Source organism: Aricia agestis, chromosome 9 (genome assembly GCF_905147365.1).
Source record: "Aricia agestis chromosome 9, ilAriAges1.1, whole genome shotgun sequence".
NCBI classification, from domain to species: Eukaryota; Metazoa; Arthropoda; class Insecta; order Lepidoptera; family Lycaenidae; genus Aricia; species Aricia agestis.
In genome coordinates, this window is record NC_056414.1 from 10,368,432 (window position 1) to 10,389,255 (window position 20,824).

The 20,824-nt window shown below is 34.6% G+C and overlaps 2 protein-coding genes across 6 annotated transcripts in view; one reads left to right on the forward strand and one right to left on the reverse strand.

Moving 5' to 3' along the window:
• The window catches only part of LOC121730738 (long-chain-fatty-acid--CoA ligase ACSBG2-like), a 32,755-nt gene extending 25,436 nt beyond the window's left edge, over positions 1 to 7,319 (reverse strand). For 2 of the 5 annotated variants that reach the window (XM_042119883.1, XM_042119879.1), the window contains exon 1: positions 7,220 to 7,319. In XM_042119883.1, coding sequence (XP_041975817.1) covers positions 7,220 to 7,222 — 3 coding nt within the window. In that variant the 5' untranslated portion in view covers positions 7,223 to 7,319. Of the gene's footprint in view, positions 1 to 3,557; positions 3,564 to 6,700; positions 6,873 to 7,219 lie in introns of those variants that run through there. The other 3 variants (XM_042119882.1, XM_042119880.1, XM_042119881.1) reach the window with 3 other exon arrangements.
• A 6,493-nt stretch (positions 7,320 to 13,812) lies between these two features.
• LOC121730739 (Golgi phosphoprotein 3 homolog sauron) lies at positions 13,813 to 20,529 on the forward strand. The gene is made up of 5 exons (XM_042119885.1): positions 13,813 to 14,122; positions 14,668 to 14,815; positions 15,447 to 15,545; positions 16,006 to 16,181; positions 19,698 to 20,529. The coding sequence occupies exons 1-5, from the start codon at positions 13,937 to 13,939 to the stop codon at positions 19,944 to 19,946; spliced, it is 858 nt and encodes a 285-aa protein (XP_041975819.1). The 5' UTR covers positions 13,813 to 13,936; the 3' UTR covers positions 19,947 to 20,529.
• Positions 20,530 to 20,824: the final 295 nt, after the last annotated feature.

The following is a 20,824-nucleotide window of genomic DNA, read 5'->3' on the forward strand; positions in this document are numbered from 1 at the left end:
CCATAAAATTGCTATTTTCGTATGAGAGCTCATTTTAAGTGTCTATTTTATTTTAATTTTATTATCTACTATTAAAGAAGAAAAAAATTGTATTTTGTGAACATTTCAATTGCCCACCTGGTGCCATTATGGACATTGAGTTAAAAGGACAAAAAAGTATATTCTTTGTATAGGAGACCCCTTAAATATTAATTTTGTTATAATTTTATTGTTTATTATTAAAGTAAGAACAAAATTGAGTATTTCTAGAGTATTTAAAATTACCTGGTTGCATTATTGACATTGAGCAAAAAAGGGCACAAAAATTACGTTTCTTCTATGGGAGCCCTCTTAAATATTTATTTTGTTTTTATTTTTGTATTTTCGTTATAGCTGCAACACAATTATGCGTCATTTGTGAAAATAAAAACTATCTAGCCATCGTTGTTCTTGAGATACAGCCTGATGACAGACAAATAGATAGACAGATGGACGTACTGACGGACAGATGGACAAAAAATGAAAACTTTAATTCTGTTGTTTGTTGATATTAATTATTAATGTATCCTGTTAAGTAAAAGTACTTAAAAGTAAAAAAAAAAGTTTGTTATTGTCAAAATTCTTATAAAGGTGTGATAGTATTTTCCCCGCATTATAACAAAATATTTTTCGATATTTAACTTACTAAGAACTTGATACATTCAAATAATTAAAGTGATATAATTATAGTTTAAAAGCGTTTAATAAATGCCACAAATGTCATATATTTCTTATATGTTTGCATTATATATCAGTACTGTGTCACCCTCGTCAGTCCTCTGGCAGTCAAATTCAGAAAAATCGTAATATTTTAAAAACTACTTTAATAAATGACTGTCCCGATTTGCAACAATATATTCATTATACTACCCATCTTTCAAACCCAAAGATGTCTTAATTTGCCATAAAAAGTACAGTAAACAAAATATCCCTAAAAGTTACCCAATTTTTGTAGAACCCATGGCTATACTCCGACAGACTCCGGAGTATAACCGCATGCAGGCTTCGCTGGGCCCTCCTATATTAGGCAGGAGCCGGCCAAGCGCTGACGCCGCCCTCACGACCTTCGGTCCCAGCTGTTGACCGAAGGGCCAGTGTGGGCCGAAGGTCCACCTCCCGTCCAGGATGAGCCCAAGACATTTAAGCGTTGGACTCATCCTGACCTCCGTCTCTCCGATAACCTAACCTGAACCTTACCTAACCTAACCGAGATACCAGACTACAGCAGCTACCACGAGCTAATACTGAGCTCCGTGGCAGCTACAGACTACATAACGTGTGTGCGCAGCAGCACTAACTGGTTAAGGCCCGGCCGCACATTGTCCGAAATTTCTGATCAGAAACAGTTGAACGTCCGCGCTGTCTCATTTTGTACTGAGCCGAGTGAGCTCGAACTCGCCGGAAGGATATTTCGGATAGTGTGCGGGGTGGCGGTCCGGCGAAATTCAACTGTTTCTAAACAGAATTCGGACAATGTGCGGCCGGGCTTAATGTATTGATTGATTTGGAACTTGGAAGTTTAGAATGATGCATTAGTATTTAGGTAAGGGAGAGCCTCCGCTGCCGGCGCCGGCTCCCAAAAATATCAGTATAATGGGAACCGGTGAAAATGCGTAAAACGCTAGGTTCCAGTGCCGGTAAACAAATAAAAAAAAAAGAAATAGAACCTCAAATATTCGACTTTTTCACCGAGTTCCAAAGGTGGAGGTTATATTATGTTCGGCTGTGGATATTTTAGATTTTGTGATGCATTTTGATCAAATGCTACCAAAAAGTAAGATTTTGCAACACAGTTTACCACGGTTCCGAAGGTGCTGAACAGAATTTCGGATTTCTCATAATGTTTGAGAGTTTCAGCGTTGTTTAAAGAAACAAATTATGCTACTATGCAGATCACATTAATCATCATCATCATCACTGCCATTAAAATATGCATTCTCAAATTATGACCTTATTATTGGTACTTTTAATAGTCCTTTAGCTCAAGAGTCAAGGCTGGCGTTTTTGATCACTGATCTGTCATTTGAGAAGCGATGTTTGTTGAATAGGCTCCAGCAGCCGATTCGGCATACATCGCGTGAGTTCATGTTGATGTTTCTGTTTATTTTGTCTTTAAATGGAAAATCCATATTTTGACAGACACTGACAGACAGCCACACGGATGACTTGGTCCTATCGTAGGTCCTATCTAATTCTTTATAAATAATAATTAGGCGATTATAATCTTATCAGTTTTCACTGTAATTTAAACTTAAAGAGATAATAACAAGTAACAACAAAGTGACTATTAGTCAAAATTAATAATAACTTATGCAATCGATTACTCATTATTAGCTATCGGAAGTTTGATTAGAAGTATTCTAAAAATATAGATAGAAATCTTAACAGACGAATGATGACTAATAAAAAAATAATTATTAATTACATACTCGTTTCATAGAGTCATCATTGAGATTTGTATGGGCATTGGGCAAGTGCCCGAGCGTAAAATTTAGTATTTACTCTTTCAGCGCTGCTACTTTCACAGTGAACTCTATAGGGACCCATACACATCTTGTGTATCATTATAGTAGAATGTAGAGTAAGATTACTAAATAACCTAAATTCTAGATAGAAACTTCTTCTATTAGTCTAACTTGTATCTTCTCGCGTTAATCTAGCATTTATATTATTATATAGACCGTATTATAAAAATTACACGTCACGTTGTTTAATTACATTCCTAAATTATTGAACCGATTTAAAATTTGATTTGTTCACCGTGTGCAGTTTGATTCAACCTGAAAGATACTTACATTTCAATTGAATTATGATTTGGCTAATTTTAGTCTTGAAATGTTCGTGGAATGTTTGTCTTTTGTCCACGAAAGGTGAATATAAAGAGAAAAGTGATACCTACGAAGTTCACCGGGTCATCTAAATAGTAAATTAAGTACTTAATTATATAATACTCTTCTCTGTTTGTAGACTTTTAGTTAATATTATATGCGCTTATGTATATAACTGAACTTGCTAAACTTCTATAAATAAGCGCATATTATAATAGCAAGAGAGGAGTCATGTCGGACAGCGGTCATTACGGAAAAAGTGATAACACATTTTCCGCAATGACCGCCTTTAGGATACAATTTGTTAGTATTCCGATAAGGAAAGGTTGAGCGAGATCAATCATCATTATTTCGATTTTTTTTCGAAATTTATTTTTTATGTAATTTAATAAGTCAGTACTTTATATTATATACAGTGACGTAACCTTAAACCTATCAATGATAAATAGTTTATAGGTAAAGTTGTGTAATTGGGGGGCTAAATAAGCTTTAAAATTTGGCATAAAATATAAAGTTTAATTTAAAAAAATGAAATATTATGTGCACACTGCACAGCTGTTTTGATTGAAGGGGTACCAGGGTTTTTTTTATAAAAGCTTTTGACACCAAAACTGAAGTCCACGCGGACAAAGTCGCGGGCAACAGCTAGTATATTATTATCTAGGTACCTACGTAATACGTATCCATATTCCATAGTAAATATTTCTGAACTTCGTTAATAAAGTAGGTATAGCAACTCTTATGCTCGTTTTGCTCTATTCACAAAAATTTACTACAGTACCTAATAGCTAATAGTTACTTGCAACTTGCAAGCCTTGCCCTTGATGTTACTATGTGTCTCTGATGTTACGTAAGTCATGTACGGCGTTTCTTCATAATATAAGTATTTACTTAAATATGCACATATTTTTAGGGTTACGTACCCAAAGGGTAAAAACGAGACCCTATTACTAAGATTTCGATGTCTGTCTGTCCATCTGTCTGTCTCCATGCTGTATCTCAAGAACCGCCTGAAATTTTAGAAATCTAACTAAATCTAGATTTCTAAAATTTCCACAGATTGTGTTACATATCTGTTGCCACTTGCCGCTATAGATAACAACAAATACTAAAAACAAAATAAATTAAATATATAAGGGTCCCATACAACAAACATATTTTTTTTGCTAATATTTTTTGCTCGATATCAATAATGGCAATAGGAAGACTTGAAATGTTCACAAAATACTCAATTGTATTTATACTATAATAATAAATAATAAAAATAATAAGAACCTAAGAAAAAAATCAAGACCGGTCATTGCATAGGAAATTACATTCTTGAGTGCAACGCACATTTTAGAAATTTGATTTCAAATGGAAAAACACTTCGATTTTACACCCTCGAGCTATCGCGCGTTAAAAATATAATATAGGTAGAAAAGATAAAAAGCAATAAAAGTTAAAAATACATTTCGTCGAGCAAGTTACATCCCTTGAACATTGATATATATAAGTACAGCACTTATATCTCAATTCTCAATTCCCTTGAATGAATTTTTGCTTGTCGACCCTCAATGTTAAGCGTTAGAACTTATAGTAAGGTTAAACGGGCAATCGTAATATTATTATAATTAACTTGTAGAGGCTTATCGAGTAAATTGTAAGTATGGCTCTACAATATTCTACAACACTTACTCTAAACATCACTAAATCGTAATTCGTAGAACGGTGATCCAATTGGATAAGAGAGAAAACCTAGCCAGCTAGCCCTAGAGATATGGATTATGATCTTCAAAAGTAAGAGGCATGTAGAGCCGATGGGAATGGAATTAATGTTTATTGATATAATAATAAATAGGTAGGTATCTCCCCCCTGTAGTATGTCTAATTTGTATAGTTAGATTACAAATCCCTAATTGGTTAATAAATAAATTTTAAGACGTTTCTTTTTGGAATGGTTAAAAAATCGTCTTACACCTTGGACTTTGCACATTTTTATTATGCAAAATAACATCAAGTACAAAAATAATACTGTCTTTTATCAAGCAAATTAAGCACATAAATTTTAATAAAATTAATTCGCTATGTATTACCTCTGTAGGTATTTTTGTATTAAACCTACATAATATCTATTATCTATGGCCAACATATTCCTCCATCCATGCCTACGCTAAACTAAACCCTCGACTCCTAAATTAGACAGTCCGGTACACCCATTATCCTTGTATGGACACATGAATTTTAATTTTGATCAAACTATTTTATAATACGTATAAGTATAACAAATCATGAGAACTACTTAATTTAAAAACTTTTTGAAACTTAACTTTAAAAGTGTGTATTTATTTATTAATGTTTTTCCTCAAACTTAATGCTGATGAGGTTTACCTCAAATCAGAATCGAGATGTAACACCTAATATGAGTCTAAAGCCTTAACTCTAATTAAAACTGAATGTAAAAACCGGCCAAGTGCGAGTTGGACTCGCCCATGAAGGGTTCCGCAGCAGCAATAAGGTTTATTTTTATGAAATTAAGAGGTTTTTAATTTATTTTCATATTTCAGTTGATTTAATGAAAGTTAAATTAAGGTTTACCATATAAGACGTATAAAAAAACTACTAGCTAGATCTCGTTCGAACCAATTTTCGTTGGTAGTTTTTATAGTAATGTAAATCATATTTTTTTTAGACTGATCATGCCTCTACTTTAGAAGTTAGAGGAGGGGGGGGGGGGGGGGGGGGCACATTTTTCCATTTTGGAAGAGTCTCTCTCGCAAACTATTCAGGTTATAAAAAAATAATATTAGAAACTTTAATATTATTTTTGAAGACCTATCCATAGATACCCCACACGCATAGGTTAGATGAAAAAAAAATTTTTTTGTTTCAGTGGTATCTATGGGGACCCTTAAAATCTTTAATAATTTTTCCAATTTTGTATCAAAATCTTAAAGCGGTTCACAGACTACATCTACTTACCAAGTTTCAATAGTATAGCTCTTATAGTTTCGGAGAAAAGTGGCTGTGTCATACGGACGGACAGAGACAGACAGACAGACATGACTAATCTATAAGGGTTCCGTTTTTTGCCATTTGGCTAGGGAACCCTAAAAAGGGGAATCATAATATTTTCAGGCGTCGCGCGGAGTTTTATTTTGTCACTTTGTTTATTTACTCCGCCAATGTATGCCAACAGAAAGAACGGCTCTATAATATCTGGCAAAGTGAAAAAAATTGATCGTCTTTTACACTGTAGTGGGTAAAACAAAGTCTATTGCAATTGTTTTGATTTATTTCAAATTGTAACTATCGATACGCATTAGACATTAGTCATACTACTATGTACTTGGTACACATATTCCTCATCATTATAAATCTGCTGCCTTTCAAAATAACTATATTAACGGAGCGAAATAAAAAAAGTAACAAAATAATGATGTAGGTATGTTTGTTTACGCTCGAATACCGTCTTATCTGTTCTCTACACGGGCTTGTTATGTGATAAAGTAAAAGTTTATCAAATTCGTCAAAATTCGGTCAGGTAACGGTAGTAACGGCTCCACCTCGTGCATTGTGGAACCACGTCTCTGAGTCATGACGCAAGACGGTCTGCGGCTCCTAGCCTCGAATAGACGTGAAAATAGAATGAAAACACGAGGAAAACTGCACCTATTAATTATAATGCATCCTTATTACGCGTCTTACGCTAAACACTATAGCCAATCAAGATAAAATGTAACAAACATCTAGATGGGATACCAAAATACCGTAAAATAAAAAATAAAAACTTATATGTTCTAAAGTAAATATTATTCTAACGTAGCGGTAGGTACTTATCTAAATATTAAACTGAAATCATCTTTTGAGATTACTCACTTTTGTTTCTTTTAATCCTTCCTCGTATTTCACTATCTAATCATCGATGCACTTAACGTCATACGAGGTAAAAACATGGATATCACAGTAAAATGTTTACGCTATCACAGGAGAACCAAGATCATAGCGACCGCGGCGACACGAGTTCGCTAGCCAACTGGCGTTTTGCCCTGCACTATCACACCACACGGTGTAAAGTTCAATATCAGGAAAACTTTGTCTCTACATTTAGTTTCCTCGTGCGAATTTTCATAGAGCATCGATATTCCTAGCAAATAAATGCGTGTAATATGAATGAGGACACTTCGTGGACTTTATCGCTATATACTATATAGCTACAAATAGTTTCGGCGTTAGTTTTCCTTGCAGTGGTGTAATTAACCTTGCTCACAGAACTCAACTTGGTGCATTACGGGATAAAATAGTTACTGTGCCATATACAGTGACCAATATAATTAAAAAATATAACGACAATACTTCGGATAATTATACAAAAATAAAATAGACATACTTACCATATTTTGAGATATTTTGCTTCTCTACATTCATAGAGTACACCGCGCCACTTTACGTCCGGCTCAATATTTATCACTACAAAATGTGATTGGCACTGAGTTAGTACTAAATGATAATGGACGTTAAACTTTACTGTTAATAAATTATATTATATCCACTATCTTATCATTTTACCTCTGCATTATAAATACTAGATAATACGGACGCCTAAATTATATTCGGTTTATTGATGATTTAGGTTTTAGTACAAGAGCCCTAGAACATTTTTTTTTATTACTATCAAGCTAATTTTTTGTGAGTACCTTTATTTTGATAACACGAACAATATTTTTATTTGCGAAAAATCTAGAAAATGGTATATCCCACTAGAGTTAGTTTTTTTTTAAATTAATTATAGTCAGAAATATTTTTTGCACCAGTGTTTAGAGGAGGTCACAAATAGCTTAAATCCAAAAACTCGACCAAATCCGACATGTGCATATAAAGCTATTCATGACCATAAACGAAATAAAGATAGGTGCAAAAAAAAATCTGACTATAAGTAATTAATTTCAGATTCCCATGTACAAGTCTGAACTAACTCTACTGGGCTAGTAGCTACTAACCCAGTAAAGTTAGTTCAGCCTTGTACTATAAGCCATATGCTATAAGTGCGGTGAGAGGGGCCATCTTCAGCTCAACTGCCCGCAGAAGAAGATCCAGATGGCAAGGATGAAAAGGATCGAGGAACAAATGGAGGAGCTAAAGAAGCAAGCGGTTTCGTCCCTTACCCGGGATCAGGACAAACGAATAGAATCCAGGACTAAAGATCGAGTAGGTACTGGATACTGGTAAAGCCCCGGTAACTGTTACCTCCCAGGCACGGAGCGGAAAAACAAAGACATTTACTTTGGGTCTCTTGGAGAATGATGCTATGAGGAAGGCTCGAGAAAGGGACGTAGACCTTCGGCACATCATCACATGGAAGAAACGCGGTGGCGTTAAACAAATCTGGAGTGAAGTTGCAGTTTGCACCCACTGGCGCTGTCACTAAGGCGTCCTGAGAGCAATGGGACAGTCTGATTCTTCAAAACGGAATACTTTACCCGCTACCGAAAATGGAAGAAGGCTAACGGCAGAGAGTTCTATTTTCAGATAATTGTACCAAGGACGAGAGTACCAGATGTTCTCCGTGAAATATCCTCATGGGATTGAGAGCGTATCAGGGGGTCATCTAGGTGTCAAAAGGACGTTAAGAAAAGTGCGAGAACGATTCTTCTGGTTGCATTGGCGAGATGATGTGCAGGATTGGTGCTGCAAATGTACTACTTGCGCTGATGTAAAGGGATCGGTACCACGGCAATAACAACGATTCTCGGGACGAGCATCTCTAAGGGTCCCGTTTTTACCCAGCCTGGAGACAGACAGACAGACGGATAGACAGATGGACAGACAGACAGACAGATAGACGGACAGACATCGAAGTCACAGTTATAGGGTCCCGTTTTTACCCTTTGGGTACGGAGCCCTAAATAAAAATATATAGGTAAGTACTTACTCATAAACTTACAATTTATAGATGTCGTAGGATGATTTGATAAATCCGTGTTTTCGCGAAATCCCTAGAATTTTCGCGAAAATTCTAGGGATTTCGCGAAAACACGGATTTATCAAATCATCCTACGACATAGACATGGGACAGCCCTAGGAAATTTCTCTATTGACCTTTAACGCATCACCAATGACCCCTGTGGGTGAATAGGGATTGCACATATTTTAATATTTTGTGAATAATTCCTAATGTTTATTCCATTATTTCATATTTAATAATAAAGATATTCATGGGCGTACCCAGGTAGGGGCAGGGGGGCAGTTGCCCCCCCCCCCCCCCCCCCCTTCCCCCTGGTCCCTGGAAGACAAAATAAACGTCAATTTTCATCTGGCAAGTGGGAATTAAAAACGTGTTACCTACTCTGCGCAAAATGAAGTGTTGGAAACAAAACATATAATATATTTTCAGTCAGATTAATAAAAGTCAATTTTCATGATTTTTTGTGTCAATATTAAATATAGGTACCAGACCGACCATCTTCTAGAAACAGGTATGTTGCTTTCCCCCTAGCTAAAATCCTAGGTACGCCCATGAAGATAAGACAAGACAAGACTCAAACTTAGGTACCACGTACTTTCTTTCAAAATTATTCACAAACTCGTTGGGTATAAAGTTGAGTTTTATCCCAATATAATAATAATGATAATATCTATGAACGCTTCACACCACGTCAGTCTGGCCCCGTGCTAAGTACCTGAAGGACTTGTGTTACGGGCACCAGACATGAGACAACGGAAATATATTTAATACTTTTATACTATACATATATTTAAGATTTTTATTATTTAATACACATATTTAATACACATCCATGACCCAGGAACTATGAAAACTTTTTGTTCCGTCGGCGGGATTCAAACCCGCGACCCCCGGCTTGAGCTGCCAACAGCCCACCAACTGAGCCACAGAGGTCGTCTAATATACATAGATATACATATAATTTACAAGATGTTAGTGTAAATGTCGCAGCCGACTGGTTTAAATAGCCGTTCAATCAAACAGGTAGCCCTTTGACTGAACAACGCCATTCAATCACACGGCTATACGTCGTTTAGCTGACTTGTTGACTACAACGTTCAACACTACAGCTAGACGACGCTTAGCCTACTGGTTTAATGGCAAATTAACTAGGGCGACCATTAGCTTAATATGTAATTTGGGAGAATAGGAAAACTTTTTGTATTTTATTGAAAGATTATTCTAGGATTAAGTTTAAAGCTCGTCACAGACTTAGCTATAATATATATTAATATATTTATAGCTAGACATATTACTATATATTTTCTATAATATTTTCGCGTGACTGCACACTCAGCTATAATATATATTTCTGTGACGTCACCAAGCGATACCGTAGTATATATTATTGCATATTACTATATATTATGGTATAGCAAGACATATTCCGGCATATATGTACAGCGTGTTCCGATACCCGGACACCTTTCCGCTTTGCCTTTTCGTCTCATTTTTTAGGGTAGGGTACTGGCAACACTGGCCCCTCCTCCGCCTGTTGTCACATCTACCAACTTTATGGTAGATCTACCTATTTCACCTTCCTTCTACCTATCTACCAACTTCGGTATTAAATCTACCTATTTTTCAACTTATCATTGTTCACGTACAAATAATAAACTGTAATAAACGTTATATTATGCTAATCGGATTGCATTTTGGTACATTGAGTTGTCTTAGTACAACACTTCCTTCAGCAATTAATTATCTTTTAAAAAAAACGGACCGCTACTACACGAGCTGCAGCTGTTCTGAGCCGTTCACTCACTTTCGAAAAGTAGTATTTTTCTTTTTATATCATTTTTTATCAATTCATGTAGCTCTAGAAATGACGATCTTGAACTTCTAAAATATTGGGCAAATTTTTTTGAGGATAACTCGCGATACAAATCAAATTCGCCACGAGTTTGTTTATTTCTTATATGTGATTCGATCCATTTGGATCTAGTTTTTGTGCCTGACCTGGCAACTAACATGTCGAAAGCAACTGCGGAATCGTCTTCTAAAGAACTGTCTAATAAGTCCAATAACAATGTAGGTACTTGTTGAATTTATAATTACTGTTAGTATTTTGAAATAAGAACACCCTTTATTACAAAATACGTGCGAACAATAGGACGACCATCAATAAAATGAAGGCAAAATATATATTTCTCAGTGTGTGTTAGCTAAGCTATAATATCAATGATATTCTATGTTACTAACGTAACAAACTCATTGTATGATATATTATATTATAGTACGGCACTGACCTCTCTAATACACTGGACAGGCGATCGCTATCAATAAAATATGCCTATTTGAAAGTCGCCATATTGGCGCTGATTCCTATGTGAAAGCAGTAGTGAGTGTACTTGGAACTACTATTTTGCAAATGGCGGTTGTCATTTTCTATATAAATTAGTTCACAGTACGTTCACCGCGGCGCTTCAAATCGGCATAAGAAATAGCTGTCATTTTGTATGGCATAGCCTGTCCAGTGTATTATAGAGGTCAGTGTACTACTATCGTACTACACTGACCTCTATATATATATATATATATATATATATATATATATATATATATATATATATATATATATATATATATATTATTTATTTATTATAGCTATTAATAATATATATTATATAATATATAAGTAAAAAATAAAAATAAATCGCTGCGCTCGCTCGGCTCCCTCTGTGTTGTTCTTACCTAACCTAACCAACTTTTGGACTTTCTGCATTGTGTTTTTGTTTTGACGGGGGGCTGTGCCCCCGAACCCCCCTTTCAAGGGGGATGCGTCCATCAATTTCATAATCCACTTTTTGATTCACTCGTATGTGCCTCCACAATTTTTGTCTCTTTAATAACACTTGTATATTTTATTAACTACTTTCTTTCCGGAAAACAACCACAAACACCAACAAACACCTGCTAGTTGACGCCATATTGTAAATAAATCGCACCTAGCGCATTAACTATTCACCTAGCGCCGCAGCGGTGCGCGCTGTACTACTTCAATTAGACGGCGGCTTTTGAATTAGCTGTAGTGTTGAAAGTTCTGAGCGACTAAAATATTCAATATAAAAGCTATACGTGTGATTGAATGGCGTTGTTCAGTCAAAGGGCTAGCTGTTTGATTGAACGGCTATTTAAACCAGTTGGCTGCGACATAAACTAATAATGGTTTCAAGGATTACGGTGTTTACACTAACACACTGACCGCCGTACTCAGAGACATTATGTTATGATTACAGGTTAACCTTCAATTAAATGAAGAGTTTGACATGTAATGTATGGAGCTTATGTCAAAATTTTGAATTAATTACATTTAAGTAATTAATGTTCCACTCTGAGTGCGGCAGTGAGTGAGTATTATAATAATAATAGATATAATGGTATTGTTTTATTCCTACTAAAAATAGCCAAAGAAAAAAGGACAGCCGCTCAAAACGCTTCTTGAGCAAGCTCATATGATAAGAGCGAACTATCTAAACGGGCCTACCGCCTATGATCTATATTATGTAGTATGTACTTATAATATTATCTGAAACGAAGCTGAAACGCCAAAAAAAGATATCCCCCACATAAACAATATTATTATTATTAGTGAGACGTTTACGAAATAAGTAATTAATATTTTAGACTTGTTAATTTTTTAAATAAAAATTATAGTCTGTCCAATGATATTCTACAACAGATCTGTTATATCCATACTATGTTCCGGCTTAAATCTCTTCCGAACAATTATTTTCAAATTCAAAATTGCAAACATTGACAAATTTGACAGATAAGTGAAACAAAAGATACGAAAAACCATTTACATAAAAGAGACAGTTCTATTTTTAAACGTCGAATCGTATCGCTGTCTCTTTCTTCGCCTAAGCTATGACGAAAATTCGATTTTTTCCAGATTGTTTGAAAAAATTATTGAAAATGTAAATAATTGAGGTATTTATTGCAATCAAGACATGTGGTAAGAGATTCCATGTGTTTTGTTTTTTTTTTGAGTCATAATTGGTACATTTTGGAAACACGCACGACGTCATTTTCAATTTCTTTAGGTAATACAAGACGCGGCATGTTCGTGACTGCGCTCGATGCAGACTAAACCAGGTGGGTGAAACTTTCGAACAAAAAAAATTGGGTTCCAAATTTAAACGTAGCAACTAAATTAAGTTGGATAATCTGTGCAATTTTTAAGCAAGATCGACTGTGATTGGTTGATAAATCAGACGAAGAAGAAGTTTAAAACTCAAAGTTCGATTTTCATTTAGTGAAAATTATTTTGTAGCAACTCTTTCAAAAATTGTAAATTAGTGGATTAATTATTAAAAAACAAAAGGTAAGCCATTGTAAAATGTAAATATAACCGTAAATTGATAAATTGAAGCAAAACATAACTATATCATACCGTGTTCTAATACAAAGTATGTCATAGTGATTATTTGCATATTTGTTTATTAATTGAAATAAAACATTTATATTTTGAGCTCATTTCTTTTTTTTTAATTTTTGGTATGTTTAGAGTTTTTAGAAGGTTTTGCACTTAAAAATTTTAACTTTAGTTTCAAATTAAAAAAATAATAAATCTTAATTTTTTTTCTTCTAAGTACGACCTCTTGTTACGTAGTATATGACATTCTCTTTGGACTAAACAACAGACGGCCCAATTGGGCCGTATTTGAATCTTCACAACGCGCGCGGTAGTAACCATAGACATAATATTACGACAGTATATATTATGTCTATGGTAGTAACATATCTGCTTTGAATATTTCATCATTGAGTCTGTCAAAAAAGTGAAGAAATTAAAAAGTGGCAACATCGTAGTGTCATCCCTTTTTTCTTAGATTGATTTGAAAGAGATGACCAATGAGGTAAGATACTTTGACACTATGATGTTGCCACTTTTTAATTTCTTCACTTTTTTGACAGACTATGAAATGTTTTCCATTTTTTTTACATTTTTTTTAAAGTAGTAACACTGTGACACGGCCATGTTTTTCTCCCAACATACGTCGTGTGCAAACGTCAACAAATACCTAGGTTTACATTTACCAAAAATTAATTTCGTCACGGTAATTCCAACAGTTTTGTGATAAAAATCTTATTAAATGTTAAAATGATTCGCACTGAAGGCTTAGTACAACGAAGGAACGTAATCAAAGAGAGTAATTCTGATGGTTCAGTCAAAGAGAACCATGATGTGGATGATAAGAATGATAAAAATTATGATGACGGTGATTCTAAGGAAACCCGTCTGACTCTGATGGAGGAGGTTCTTCTATTAGGGCTCAAGGACAAAGAAGTAAGTGGACTCCTTTATTGCAACAGATAGTTGTAAAATGGTCGCACACATAAAACAACCAAGTTCGACATGACATTGTACAAAAAGTGTACTTCCCATAATATCTATTATTATTCTACATAGGTAAATATTATTACTACAAATACCTAATATTAAAAAATTACGCCTTCAGCTATATTACAAGATATCAGTATATCAGTTTCATCTAAAATTACTATGACATATTCAATTATTTACTTAGATACCATTAGCTTTTGGTCCGTAAATTTGGGATATTAAAATCATGTGAAAATTCATAATAACGTGCAGCCATCTATTCAAAATGGCCTTAGAATGTCTCTATGAAATGGTTTCAGCGGTTCTTGTTATCTTCTAACTTTGTGGTTTTATCTAATTCACAAATGGCCTTAACTTTACCAAAGAACTTAGGCAATTCATCAGTTCATAAAAAGCCCTTGCATGTAACAAGATGTCTGCAGCACATATAACATAGTCAATACCCAATATTTAAATTAAATAGTATTTAAATAAAATGTATCATTCAGGGTTATACATCATTTTGGAATGACTGCATATCTAGTGGCTTGAGAGGCTGCATTTTAATCGAATTGGGCTTGAGAGGTCGCGTGGAACTAGAGAGAGCTGGTATGAGGAGAAAAGGCTTACTGTCAAGAAAGGTTATTGTAAAATCAGGTGAGTAACTTAGTCTCAACAATGACTTTATTTGATTATTCCTGAATATTCAGCAGAAACTAAAATTTTTCTGATCAAATTCCTAAAATTCCTAAAAATACATTTCTTTCAAAACTGTATTTTTTAAAGTTTATGATAGAAAAAAATATTTACACTTTCATTTAGCTTTAATTTAAGAGGGCGACTAACCCAAAAAAATCAAACATCGTCTTTCTCTCTTCACACTCACTCATGTCTTTCATATGCCAGGTGAAAAAGGATGACACGGATTCATCCCCAAATAATATACAACATTTTAAAAATCCGCTAGGTCGATCTCTTAATGATAGAATTTTATACAATGTGTTAATATATTAACATAGTTCAATGCACGGAAATGGCAATAAATGAAAAATTTGTGAAAATTAGATGCATCTTTGTGATTTTTTTCTATCGAAAATTTTTTAAAATATCGTGTTTTTGCTCAGATCAAATTCTCGAAAATATAATGTATTAATAATAGATACTTACTGTATCTTATTTTAGAAAATAAAACAAATGGGGGCTTATTTTCAAGTATAAAAATGAATTATAAAATCGACACTTTAGGGTTAATCGCCCCCTTAATTTAAAATGTATGCCACCTTTATAGATACACCAACTGGCGATGTCTTGCTGGATGAAGCTTTAAAACACATGAAAGATACCGACCCTCCAGAATCAGTGCAGAGTTGGATAGAATATCTCAGTGGTATGTTTTAGTTAACTCGACTTAAATATTTGACGACAACCTCTGTGGTTCAGTTGGTGGGCAAGTTGGTAGCTCAAGCTAGGGGGTCGCAGGTTCGAATCCCGCCAACAGATCAAAAAGTTTTCAATGTTCTTGGGTCTTGGATGTGTATTAAATATATGTATATTATATTAAAAATCTTAAATATATGTAAAGTATAAAATTATTAAATATATTTCCGTTGTCTGGTACCCGTAACACAAGTCCTTCAGGTACTTACAACAGGGCCGGACAGACGTGATGTGAAGTGTCCATAGATATTATTATTATTATTATTCACTTTTCATGCTTGTGTTAAAAGTATATATTATGTTGATGTGATCAACAGTTGCTTGACAGACAAAATAACATCATTATTTTTATGTCATAATTTTAATACACCCAAGTAGTAAAGGCATAAAATAAGCCTGTTCTTTTTCAGGTGAAACATGGAATCCTATGAAGTTAAAATATCAGTTAAAAAATGTACGAGAAAGGCTTGCCAAGAATCTTGTTGAGAAAGGTGTACTCACAACAGAAAAACAAAACTTCTTGTTGTTTGATATGACGACTCACCCACTCACCGATAATGTTGTTAAATGCCGCTTAGTAAAAAAGGTACGTACAAAAATATATGTATAATGTAATGACAGATTTAAACCTGTATTGGGTAAAGCTGCATTTTGCATTTATACAAAAAGCTACGTAGGCACTTCCTAAGTTTTCTCTATCCCATGGCTAAAAAGATACACAACTTGCAAGAAATCTATTACTTGATCCAGTGTTGTTGAAAAAAATATTTTTTTCATACTAGGGGAGTTGCATCATAAAAATGGTTGAAAAACTCTGACTAGAACAATCTAAAACAATTGTTACTTTTCTCTAAAAGTCTGCACTTAAAAAAGTTGAGGTTATTTTTAAATCATACTATTTGAACTAGATCTTTAACATGACTCAGTAATAAGCTGAACTAAAGAACAATTTACTACACTTTATTTGCCATATAATATTATTGAAATGCATGGAATATTTTACTATTAGTTTATTTGCTACCTCATGTTACACACTTCTGCTTACACAGCTTAATATTATGTTGGAACATATTAGGCTTAGGCTTATTAATACCAGTTCTACTTTGGTTAATAATATATAACAAAAATGAAATTCTATCTATAGCGACCTCTGTGGCTCAGTTGGTAGCTCAAGCCGGGGGTTGCGGGTTCGAATCAATGTTCCTGGGTCTTGGATGTGTATTAAATATTTTACACACTTTTAAATAATAATTAATAATATATATAAAAATAATATAATAAAAATCTTAAATATATTATGTAAGTATACTTATATTAGTATAAAAGTATTAATTAAGTATAAATTTCCGTTGTCTGGTACCCGTAACACAAGTCCTTCAGGTACTTACCACTGGGCCAGACTGACGTGGTGTGAAGCGTCCATAGATATTATTATTATATTAAGTATTATTTAAAATGGGATGAACAATTTTTATAAAATATTTTAAAATATTTTTTTGATACCATACTAGATTTGTCTATAAACAAACATAATATTGAAATTCTATTTAATGACATAAAAGCTACACGCCAAAATAATATGTTCTATAATATATATGATAAGTGATAACTGAATACTGATAAACTTCCCCCGATGTGTAAACAAAACAAGAATAATATGCTGCTGTCAGATAAACAAAGTGCAATATGACAATGTTTTCATATTTTATTTCAATCATTGTCGAGTGAACATTCCAACTTCCGCAATGTTCTTCAGATTGCATTGTAATGAACTTACACTTTACAACAATAATTGAAAAACACAGAATTATAGTATTTTTGTACTTGTAATAGTTGATAAAATACAATGTCTCTAAGGGTAAACGCTGATTAAGACGCACGCGCCACAGTCCGAAGTTTCTCTTTGACATATATTGTCGCTTACACTGTCTATAAAGAAGATTTGTAAATCAGTGGAGGCAAGTTAATGGTTTTTTAAATTATCTTTATAGTATATTTTATTATTGCCAGCTGTAAGAAGAAGGCCTATATGATGTCGCGGGCCGCAACCAAAATTTTTTAGGGTAAAAAGATAACATTCTTAAAAATTAGCGATTTAAAAGTGAATTTTTTTTCATGATTTTCTCGACAACTTGGCTCTGTTTTGCCGGTGGTCGTAAATTTCAAAATGGTTCAACTTCACGCGGGCCACATAGAATTAGAACGTATCGAATTAGTATTTTGATATCGTTGGCGGGCCACTCGTAAAGTCCCGGCAGGCCGCGGCCCGGGTTGAGTACAGTTCTATTCACTACTGTATACTTTTCTATTGTGACTGCGGCGCATGCGGTGCGATTTACGTGCGAAATACTCTGCGTTCTCCTTAATACAACTTTACTGTTTACGCGAGTGCGTTATCATGTACGTTATTTTTATCCAAAGCTCGACAAATAATACGCTTTTTATTTAAAATGTTCAAATAGCTACTAAGGCCGGCAACGCACCAGCAACTCTTCTAGTGTTGCGAGTGTCCATGGGCGACGTTAGTTGATATCCATCAGGTGACCCGTTTGCCCGCTAATTTTATAGAAAAAAACTAATTTAATAATATTATCTATATAACAATGTCTCTAAAGCTTGTGACTTTGTAATAAAATTAAATCTATTAATGTAATATTAAAAAGGTAACTGAGTTTGGCCTTGGGCTACATTTGGAAAAGGTTACGCTCCTCACGATTCATCAGACACGGAATACATTTTTCCATTAGCATATGCACAAATTAACATACCTACATTTTTCTTGAATAATATTCGCCTAGTCGTTTACATTTTTTTGTTGTAATAGCTCCTATTCCGATATCCATGTCGGTTTCCTTGAAAAAATATACTGATTTAAATGTTATTTATAGTATCAAAGCGTATGCTGATAATTGATACACAGCCTCTAATTTACTCTCCATAAGTTCATAACCCAGGGATGGATGACCGACGCGACTCGCGAAAGGTCAGACCCAAGACCGACTTTCTAAATGCCTATTCGATACATGGATTTGACAGCCTGCATTGCTGCATTAAATATGAAGGCAACGTTTTTAACCGACTTCCAAAAAGAAGGAGGTTCTATGTTCGGCTGTGGATATTTTTATTCTATAAATACGGGAATCGAACCCTTAATTGTCAAACTGATTATAGATCCTAGCTCTACTAGTCGTTATCATGCGATGTATGCATGTTTATGTAAATTTAGTTTATGATTAAATGTCAATTAGTACATTTAAATTAATATGTTCGTTTAACTTAATGTAACAATATATAATATGTAGTCTCATGAAAACACGTGGTTCAATTATTATAGTCTACTTCACACAATCAATATCCGTGTTCTACTCCTGACGGTTTAATTTTGAAACCATACAGGGATTTTATTAGAAGCGAAAACTGGGGGTTAAACGAAGTGTAGCTACTAGTGATGCTTAAATTTAGACCAGCCTTTCCCAAAGTGGGCGATAGCGCCCCCTTGTGGACGCTGAAGGTCTGAAGGCGGTGTGGGACCCAGAAAAAAATGGGGGCGTTGTGTAGAGGCTTGGGGGGTGATTTATTACATCAGGATGCATTTTAAATTGGAACAATGGGGGCGCTAAAATACATTTTTTCTTAAAGTGGGCGGTAGACAAAATAAGTTTGGGAACCTCTGATCTAGACCTTGAGTAACACAAACTCCTGCAGGTACAAGCCTTTGCATCGATATACTCTTTCTGATTTTTTTTTAAATTAAAAACTAGATGTTGTTGTTATTGTTGTTGTGAATTATGAATTTCATGGAAACCGTACTTTTTTCCGCAAAAAATAAGCCTATGTCCCTTCACGTGGTCTATTCTTCATGTGTGCCAAAAACATAAAAGTTTCTCCAGTAGCTCTTAAGATAATATGCAATTTCATATAATTTTCCCCGTTTTTTTTCCACATTTTCCTCTGTTTCTTCGCTCCGATTGATCTTAGCTTAAAAATAGCACTGAAAGAATTTTTCAAATTGGACCAGTAGTTCCTGAGATTAGCGCGTTGAAACAAACAAACAACTCTTCCGCTTTATAATATTAGTATAGATGATTCCGCTACATTTCAGGTGCAAGAGGCAGCTCTCCGCCGCTCCATAACGGACGTGGCTCACGCCGACAAGCGGTCCCTGGCCCTACTCATGCTGGCACATTCCGCCGACGTCCTCGAGAACGCTTTCGCGCCGCTCTCGGACGAGGACTACGAGCTGGCCACCAGGCGCGTCCGGTCGCTCCTAGATCTGGACTTCGAGGCCGAGGCCATGAGACCGGACGCCTGCGAGATCATGTGGGCGGTGTTCGCGGCGTTCACCAAATAGCGGTACCCCGGCATTTAGTGTAAGCCAGGATAATTGCAATACCTTCGAGCTTTGATTGAATCAAAATAGCCAGAGTGGCTGGAATCGAGATTGTCTTGATTTCAGTCGGTCGTTACTGTGTGATGAGAGTGGACGTGTTGATGCATCGGCTATTTTGGTTTCATCGAAGCTGAGTGACAAAAAATTCCTATAGTGTAAATTGTGCGAAACGGAAAGATTCAAAGTTTATGTTAAATAGAGAAATTGTACAGACCGCGTTTATATAAAGTTTTTGGTTTATCAAGTCCTATCTGTTTTGCGATCAGTATTATGTACACTGTGACAATCTGAGTTTTTTCTCTAGCAACGTGTTTTCATATTTATTAAAATATGTTTTGATGCATCTGAGAGTGTATAAAGATCTGTCGCTCGGTGGTCAAAAGTGGAACTAAAATTGACATAAGAAGATGTCTGACACTTTCATATTATTTGGTTTATTTTCACTGTGTTTATAAGTAAATAGGTGTATTTGTATAGAATGTGCCAGTTAAGTTTATCACCATAAAGAATTTATTAACAAGCTCCACCTAGTAAAATTTTTATTTCGGCATTTTTTATCTTTTGCTGCCATTAAGCTGTCTATAAAATGCCATTTAGGTATTTAACAGACAGTTTGGTTCGGTAAGAATGTTGTAATAATTTAGTTTTTTAATGCTCTAATCGACTGGCGCATTTTTTAAATTTTATACTTGCTGCTGAAAATTGCCAACATAAAAAATTTGAACATTCTATATAAAATAAACGATAGATTGTATTATTTTATTTGTATGCTGCTTTTTATTGATTATTACAAATTAAATAGCATTAAAATAGCGTAGGTTAGAAAATAAATGTATATA

Excerpts from the sequence above, each read along its gene's own strand:
- LOC121730739 (XM_042119885.1), top strand. The coding sequence starts at position 13,937 with ATGATTCGCACTGAAGGCTTAGTACAACGAAGGAACGTAATCAAAGAG. Across the intron at positions 14,816-15,446 it reads AAAGGTTATTGTAAAATCAG|ATACACCAACTGGCGATGTC; the intron begins GTGAGTAACTTA and ends CCACCTTTATAG. Across the intron at positions 15,546-16,005 it reads TTGGATAGAATATCTCAGTG|GTGAAACATGGAATCCTATG; the intron begins GTATGTTTTAGT and ends GTTCTTTTTCAG.